This window comes from Cystoisospora suis (assembly GCF_002600585.1).
Source record: "Cystoisospora suis strain Wien I chromosome Unknown contig_271, whole genome shotgun sequence".
Classification (NCBI taxonomy): Eukaryota; Apicomplexa; class Conoidasida; order Eucoccidiorida; family Sarcocystidae; genus Cystoisospora; species Cystoisospora suis.
The window spans coordinates 75,592-83,828 of record NW_027153073.1 but is presented as its reverse complement, the minus strand read 5'-3'; the positions used below and the strand labels follow the sequence as shown (position 1 = coordinate 83,828).

At 53.3% G+C, this 8,237-nt stretch overlaps 1 protein-coding gene across 1 annotated transcript in view; it reads left to right on the top strand.

Annotated features, from left to right (window-relative positions):
• Positions 1 to 1,089: 1,089 nt before the first annotated feature.
• The window catches only part of CSUI_000693 (uncharacterized protein), a 10,909-nt gene continuing 3,761 nt past the window's right edge, over positions 1,090 to 8,237 (top strand). The window contains exons 1-6 of the mRNA XM_068060924.1: positions 1,090 to 3,243; positions 3,662 to 3,964; positions 4,647 to 4,839; positions 5,269 to 5,604; positions 6,298 to 6,416; positions 6,991 to 7,443. Coding sequence (XP_067927107.1) covers positions 2,158 to 3,243; positions 3,662 to 3,964; positions 4,647 to 4,839; positions 5,269 to 5,604; positions 6,298 to 6,416; positions 6,991 to 7,443 — 2,490 coding nt within the window. The 5' untranslated portion in view covers positions 1,090 to 2,157. The remainder of the gene's footprint in view (positions 3,244 to 3,661; positions 3,965 to 4,646; positions 4,840 to 5,268; positions 5,605 to 6,297; positions 6,417 to 6,990; positions 7,444 to 8,237) is intronic.

Sequence of the window (8,237 nt, the reverse complement as noted above, 5' to 3'; positions counted from 1 at the left end):
AGACTTTGGCGGGCATATCAGCACCGACTGTTCTTTTGTTTTTTAGGTGTTTACGCCGGCAGTCAGGAGTACCTTCGCTGCTGTCGGGGGTCAGGAGCACTTTTTCTGACAGGAGAGGAAGCTGGGGCGGCCCGGGGTAGGGCCGTTCGCTATACGGAAGCGTGTTAACGACCTAGCGGACATTGTCGATTTTCTACGGCAATGCGGTTCCATCGCACGGTTAATATCGGGTTCGTCCGAAAGTGTGAATTCCTACACAAGTGTAAAGTTTCAGCCCACTACCCGGCGGTGTTGCCGCTTAGTTAACTGGTCGCCGCGAGCCCGGAAGCCTCAGCACACTATCGCCCAGGGAGCCGGGGTGGCGCGCGGGAAAGACAAGCAGCGAACCCGTACGCCGTCGAGGCGATCCTGTCGTCGCGCGAGTGGAGAAAGCGTGTTGGGACAGTCCAGCGCCAACTTCTGGTGAAACGGTATGACAAGGAGCTTGGCGGAACCTGGAAGAGTTACGACACACTAGCTGGAATGCTGACCCCCGAGGATTTACAACTTTTGCTACGTGCAAGCGCTGGCGCGGACGCAGCTGCCTCAGACGCGGGGGTAGTGTAGCGTCGGCGATGCGCCTCCTCGCACCCGGCTTGTGGCCTGTGTTGTATTACATACGAGCCGAGTAGGCTCCGGCGTGTTTACGGCCGCTAGGCGCGCGAGTGGGCTACGAGGTGGAGGACGGTGCGCGATCCGCCGGGCTACCTGCCAGTGGGGGGAACGAACAAAACCATGTTTTTGCTCTCAAGTGTTGTCGTGGAACCTTACATGTGCCGCCCGGTGTGGTGAGTGCCGTGACACGTATCGAGTGCCGTGCTGTGAACGACCGCCGACGAGCCGACTACTGCCCGTCTCTGTCGGTAGCTGTGACACGTGTTGTGCCTCCGCGAGAGAACAGATACAAACTCTCTAAGGCGGCATCCCTTCTAGTCGGGGTCCCTGGACCTACGTCACTCACGCGGCCCGATCTAGGAAACTAGAGCCGAAGAGATTGACGTAGCTAGATCTCTATCGAAGAAGCCACCGGGTTCTCCCTTCTGTACATAAGATGAAGGCACAAGGGTTTGAAACCAGTACCAGCTTTCTTTCTTCCTCGTGACTACCCGAGTTCAGCATGCAATGGCTAGGACGCTCTCCAAGGGTCTTCGCAGATTGCATGCGTACGCGCGACCGGTGGACTCAAGTCTGCTTGTGGAACTGAACAGGGTCTTCTGCAGGACGACCTGTAACAATATGTCATCGGCTACGGCGACACGCATTCTGCTGAAGAATAGGGCGCGCCGAACTCTTGGCTTGCCTGGTCGACAATGTGACGGCCCTTTTCAGAACGGGTGAATTTTCATGTCAGTTTCGAAGGACACAGATGTCAGCTGTACGTAGAGTGTTTATACGTCTCTTGTCGGCCGGAGCAGTTTTGGAGTACTAAAGAGTGTCTGCCCTTGCCGGCTGGCTAGGAGTTGGGATTTACGATTCTGGGGGTCGGCCTTCATCACCCGATCGCGATATCAAGACGATCAAAACAGTCCGCAATTTGAACCCTCAGTCTGGTTACTTCTTGTAGTTTCATGTGGAGCTCGCAGTGGTGGCTGGCGTGTACGAGTGAATTTCAGGGGCCCTCCTGCTCCAGGGCTGCGGGAGCAGACCGCTGCAAGAAGACTGAAGTTGTCGTGCTGTCTCCCGAACAGTCTCCTTTGAACTGGACTCAGGCGGCGTTATTCTCTTACACGGGTAGGTGCTCCTCGCGATCGACGGGCACTGACACCGGCCAACGATGGCCAACGGCAAGTCGCTCTTCAGGACAGGCAGATGTGGCCACCGCCACAAGCATGCGGAGATACAGCATCGATCCCGGCTTGCTCGGTGCCTCGGGGGTTCTGTTTCGCTTTGAGATCTGTTCGCAGCCTTGTTTGGGCGACGTGGAACTCTGCCAACTATTCCGGATGACATTTCACGCGCGACCGCCCGGGGCTGTGTCAGGGAGACGTGGGACAAGAAAGCGACTGTAATTCCGCGGGCTCCCCCACTCGATGGTGTGAATGGATCGAAACGCTGCGAGCCCTTCGAGTTCTTGCATGCTCCTTCACCTGCAAGTTGTAATTAGTCTCGACCTTGTGTATGCCGTGCTGTTCGCGTCATTGGGCTTCAATGCTTGATACCCAGTCCAACGTTGGGTTCAGAAAGCAGTTCAACATGGCGACGCCTTCGGTTTCTTGCGGCTCGCCATCCTCTGGTGACTCTCCTTCGAGAGTTTCTTCTAGTGGGTGTGCCTCTCCTGTAGTCAACTGTTCTTCGGCTTCCGACGAAGGCGGCTTTTCTTCAAGTTCATGTACTGGCATCGGCCACTTGGAATATTCGGCTCACCGTCCTCCACCTCCTTTGACAGAAGCGGAGCTTCGTTATTACGCCGCTCTCCCGACAATCTCTCTGTCATCTGCTATATTCTCATGGTCTCCTTCACACCGGAATAGCTCAGCAACTGTCCAGCAAAGGGTCCTGTTTGACGAAGTCCACTATCGCGTTCTTCATCAGAAGATCTCAACGCCACAGCATTCACCAGGTATAGGCACACTCCCGTTAGACCGTCGTGCCTCTTTCGAAGTTCCAGGGGCTCTCCGTCAAACTGCTAGGTCGTTTTCTGAATATCCAAACATCGGGGCCTCTTCCAGATCTATCGTATGTTGTACAGACACTCCCCCGCACAAGCTACCAGGAGCCGAAAGCACAAAACAGAAGCGCTCTTTTCCTCCTCCTCCGAGTTTCTGTCTTCCCTTTGATAAGCCGCTTGCTTCGATCCTCCGGTTCTCTCCCTGCGGTCGTTATCTTCTCTACGTCGTGGCGGCCCCTCCTGCGTCTTCCTCTCTTTCACCATCGTCAGGTCAATCTTCAGCAGCCGCAGGTCACTGCCCTCCTTCTTCCGGAGGAACAGAAACGTCTCAGCCCGGAGCAGCAGGAGGAGGGACTGGTGGACCCTCAGACAATGCAGCAACCGGCACTGCTTCGCAGACAGTGGAGGTGGGGATTATGGATGCTTCCAAGGATCCTGGAGAAGACGGCGCAATCACTCTTATTCCACTCTCACATACCGGAGGCGGAAGCGAAACTGAAACTGTCTTGCAGGCTTTCTGGCTACCGTCTCTTTCGCTCTCCGAGACGGAGGCTAATATATGTGTCATCACTCAACAGGCCGTCGAAATCTTCACGGTGGGTGATCGGCCGTTAGTGGGGGAGGGACCTATTGTGGTACAACGCCCTAGTTCAAGAGAGATGACTACATCAGTGAAAAGGATTACTTATGCACGCGTGCGGCCAGCTCCGGTTCTAGCGGACTGCGTATAGAGATATATGTTCAAGAACCGGAGAGAGACTCTCAAGAAGACCGCAGGCCTGTGCAACATACATACGCAAATACAGTAGTACAAGCATTCTCAAATTCAACTGTACTAGTTTCGTGCTACTTGACCCCTCTGCATGTTTGCCTTCTCTGTCGGCCTAGTACGATCTGATCTGCACTCTGACGTGTGAGATAAGGCCGCTAAAGCGGAAGCTGCTCTCTTCTTCAATTCAGCTGCTCTGTTCCTCACTTCCTTGGTCGTTGAGTTTGTTTTTTTTTTTTTTGCAGTTTGTTTTCAGTCCACCGTCAGTTCGACGTTCTCGGCGTCTTCCGCAGCCTTGCAGTCTCGCTTGGGCTCTGCTTTGTCCCTACTCCGTCTCCCCTCCTCCTTGGCCGCCTTCTGCGTCCACATGTCCTTCGGTGAACAGTCAGCAGTCCACGGGGAACACAGAGTCGCCGGGTGCATGTCGCGCACCAGGCTCATCGTCATTCACACGGCCTGCAGTCGCCGGAGCGTTTGTCCTAGCCGTAGCTGCGAGGACACTCCAGCCTTTTCTTCTCAAATGGAACGATGGTGGCAAATCAGGCGTGGTATGACGGGGAGATTGTACGGGGAGCCCTTCAGCAAAGCATCACTCGCAGTATGTACCTCCTAGGCGGCGGGTCGACCCGCCTAAGAGTAGGTCCTCGGGTACAACCTGCGGTGCACGCACTTGCAGGACCTCAGGAGAATGCAGGCTGCCGTATAGTTGAAGACGGAGGGGTTGCTCCGCTGTCCCGGAGGCTTCTACAGACGGTGTCTGCACCCACCTCCCTATATGTACTTACGCACTACTCATGCGTCCGCACGGGTGTGCGTGCGGGCCGCACGAGACGGGGTCGTGACAGTGGGTGGCTGATAATACTTGCAATGTATGCCGACTTGAAGTGGTTCAAGTCTAGTGTATGTTATGACATGGCCATTAGATGTGGCTGCAGACGCTACCTGGCTGGTGTACTGCGGCTGCCATTCAGCAAGTGGAAGGAGGGTCGGAGTATCCTTGAGTCATCTTTCCCCAAAGCACTTGCTCTCTGTCGTCCTAGAGAGATTTTTTCGAGCCTGTACTCTCACATGTTATGGCATCTTTCTGGTGGACCAGGCCTTTTCAGTCCAGCGGACATCTATGTAATTTCGCAGGTCTATGTTTTCTTTCAAAGCAACTGTTTTAGAAGTTGTCTTCTGGTTCTGACAATCTATCTCGTCATTCGTGCTGTTCGTTTCTTTCCTCCCCAGACACTGACGAGGCTCCCGAAGATTGAACTCAATCTACCCCAGTGGCATTCGCTTCAACAGCAGGAGGTACACTTTCTTTTGGTGTATGGAGTTGTGTACTGCATTCATGTCGATGAAGCGGCTGGAAGGATCTCGATGCGCACCCTGACCGGGCCTCCCCAGCCTGATGTTGTTTTGGACTGTCTGCAGCCTGGTGAGAATCCGCATGTTTTCCTCAAGCCAGAGACAGTCAAAAGACGTGGAGTTTTCACTTGTATCAGATTGTCGTCTCCGCAGCACGTTTCGAGGGAAGTCCGCGTTCGAGACATAGTACAGTCGGTGAGACACTAGTTCACCAAGCCTCTCATACACTCCCTTCATTCACCCACCCCGGCTCTGGATAACGCTCTGCCTATCATGCTTCACACCTAAACCCTAAACCCTGTTGGGTTACAACAAGTACACTGTCTCATCAGCTGTCGGCTATACACCCCTGTGCGAGGGGAGCGCATGCACTTGTTCTTATTTTTGGTTTCCAGTTTCATATCGGATCATGATTATGCCATCTACTTTGCTGGGTGTCGGATGTGCTTGAAGCTGCTTCCCTGCCGTGTATTATGATCGTGACTTTGTGCATTGGCAGGCTCGATGGAAGTCAGCGTTGTCGATAACCTCATCCTCGTTCATCACCACCGTCTTCATTCGACGCTCATTTACGATATCTACGACTACCCTCCTCTCCCAACTGTACCCTTCTCCGTGTCTTCTCCTGTCCTTTCTTTACCTCCGCCTGCCGCTCCCTGTACGAAGGCTACTGTTCGGGCCGTAACTCCTCTTGTTCATCCCGGCATTGTAGGGAGTGCCCCTACGGTTCCTTTTGACGAAGTAGAGGGTCTTCGAACTTTCGAGAACGGCCATGGTTCTAAGGCTGATAATTCTCAGCAGCTTGACGATGTGGAGTTGCAAACTGTAGATTTCGGTGAGTACAGAGGGACCTCAGTTTCGACCGACCATCCTTAGCACCTGTTGTGTATCTCTTTCGTGTTAGATACGATAGAGAGCCTTCTAAGGCTTCTCCCGCTCTCCCTACACACAGATGCGCCTTGTAGCTCTGTAAAAACCATACGTTCTTCCAGTTCCTGGTGGTGCGCGTTGGTGCGTTGATGTCTACATTCAATAGTTACGCTTCAGTGAAATGCATGTGTCTTTGTCCGTACACAGAGAAGGTTCCCGAGACCGTTCTATGTGACTGGGACACGGGGGGGTGGCGCCTATCTGCCGTTCGATCTCCGCCAACTAGTTGTCCGACTACTCCTCATGTGCCTTCTTGTAAAAACGACAAAGAGGTGAAAGAGTGCAATGAGTTTTGTATGTATGGATATATGCATACATGCGAAGCCGAGATTTTTTGTACGCCATCTGTACTTGGGGACGCCGGACGACATGGAAACTGGCGTCGTGTTTCTGGCAAACCTTTTGTCTTGGCGGAAGTCAAGGATTTTCGTGTCCTCGTTGACTTGTGTGTGCCCGTACCGGCGTATAGAGAAGATCACTCGTGCGCACCTTTCTTTCTGTCACACCCCCTACCACGGAGAGAAAGAACTTCACGCGTGTATGGCACTTGGGTTGTGCAGGCGAAGACCGTCGGTGAATGCCATGTGTTGGCTCTCAGATTCTGCGCGGTTTGTCGGTGGTGCCTACATGATGGACGAAGAGGGAGGTCACATGTATCTCTTGGTCCTCAATCAGGATGTTCTTATGCACCGTCTTCTTCTTGAGCGGCAGTCGCTCGTGAGTCCTCTGGTCCGCTTGCCGCTCGGTGCTTCACAGCCTTCTTGACACTCATGCTCTAGAAAAGCATGTTCTTTGTTTCGCGAGTGCACGGTCTTGTTTCTCCTGACATCGTGTCTGACCTGGTTGGACGTCTAGCGGCTCGGGGGCTCGACGGAAGGAAACATGTCGAAACTAGGTCTCCGAGCATGCCCATAGTAGCTAGTAGAGCGCGGCTGGGGCTCTAGTGTGATGTGCCTTTTTATTCGGGGTGGGGTACCTGGCAGGATGAGTGAACAGGGACGGGAGATTTGAATCACCGGGGTGCTCGTTCGCACGATCTGGGGGCTTTGAACTATGATACTGTTGTAAAGATCGTTGTGAAGAGAGTTCGTCCTAGCAACACAGGGAACGAGACGCTTTCTGCAAGTGCTTCTGCCTACACGTCCAGTCGACGGAGTGGTTGGAGTGTCCTCATAGTCGGAGAGACTCGTACCTCTCTGTACTACGTGTGGATGGGTCCTCTAGTTTTCTTTGCCTCTTTGTTCGTTTCATTTTCCCTCTCTTCTTACTTGCGTCTCTTTCCTTGGTACAGTCCTTCGCTTTACAAGTCATGCAGCAGCGAGCAGGCTGCCGTCGCCAGGTTCTGCGTCTCTTACAGCATGCGCTCAGACTTCAGACTCCGCTTCAGGACCTTTTCCCTGTCCTACAGCTAGTCAATCAGCGGTATAGAGCGGCTGTGGAATCCATTCCAGATCAGCTCCTCTGTCGCCCAGGTTCAAGCTCTCCACAGCTTCCGTCTCCGAACAAACACAGCGCTAGACAGCTAGCTGCCTCTGAAGAGACATGTTCAGGAAGCGGCAAACCGAGAAGTGTGGCCGGCGGTACCGGTGGCGATGGGGGACAGAGAGGAATTGCAGTAGGAGGTTCAAGCGCGAAAGGGAAGGCGAGAGTGGCTTTGGAGCAATTGGTTGCGACTGTTGGAGATGGGACAGTTCTGACGGAAAGGGATGTGGTGCTGAGTGTCTTATATCCCTACGTAGTGGAGGTAAGCGAAAAAAAAGGAGTCGAGTGACACGGTTTGACCTTCCTTCTGTACGAGACCCCTTTCACCCGTCAAATAAGTAGAGCTTGTTCTTTACTAGAGTCAAGTACCCCGTCGATTCTCGGTGCCGGAGACTGAGCCACAGTCCTTCCCCACGGTTTACATTTAAGTCATGTCATAGTAGGGCTATCAATTGGTTCTGTACTCAGTGCGTCCTCAGATGACCCACATCTCTTCTGGAGTAGACAGCCTATAAACGATACCACCTGTCCTTATGTCTCGCGTCTGTTTTTCCTGGGCGGACTGGGGAGGAAACGAAAGAGATGTCTGCTTCTCCGTGCGGCTGACGGGCTCGTGATTGGCACGAGTGACTGACGCTCCTTTTGTGTTAGCCCGTCTGTCGTGTCTCAGCAAACAGTTAGATCACAAGAAAGAAGTCTGAGGATACCAGTGTGCACGCTGAAAGGGATCGTTGCCGCGATCTTCCGAACTGTGTTCACCGCCTGTAAACGCATGTAATTCACTTCGGTTGTCGGCAAGAGGTCGGTTAGGTGATGCGTCCCGAGATCGCTCCGATGATGGTGTTTACTTGTAGTCGGTCCATGGCTTTTCTGGAGGCGTTCGCGTCAGCTGCTAAGGTTCTTCGATTTTCCTGTTGTTGGAACGATCTGATAGGCACACGCAGCAGCAGGACGGTGATTATAATGATAGTCGTAAAACTACGACATGCTTTATCGACTGTACGTGTAATTGTTTTACTGAGAATTTGTCGCGGTTTAGAGCCACCAATACCTCAG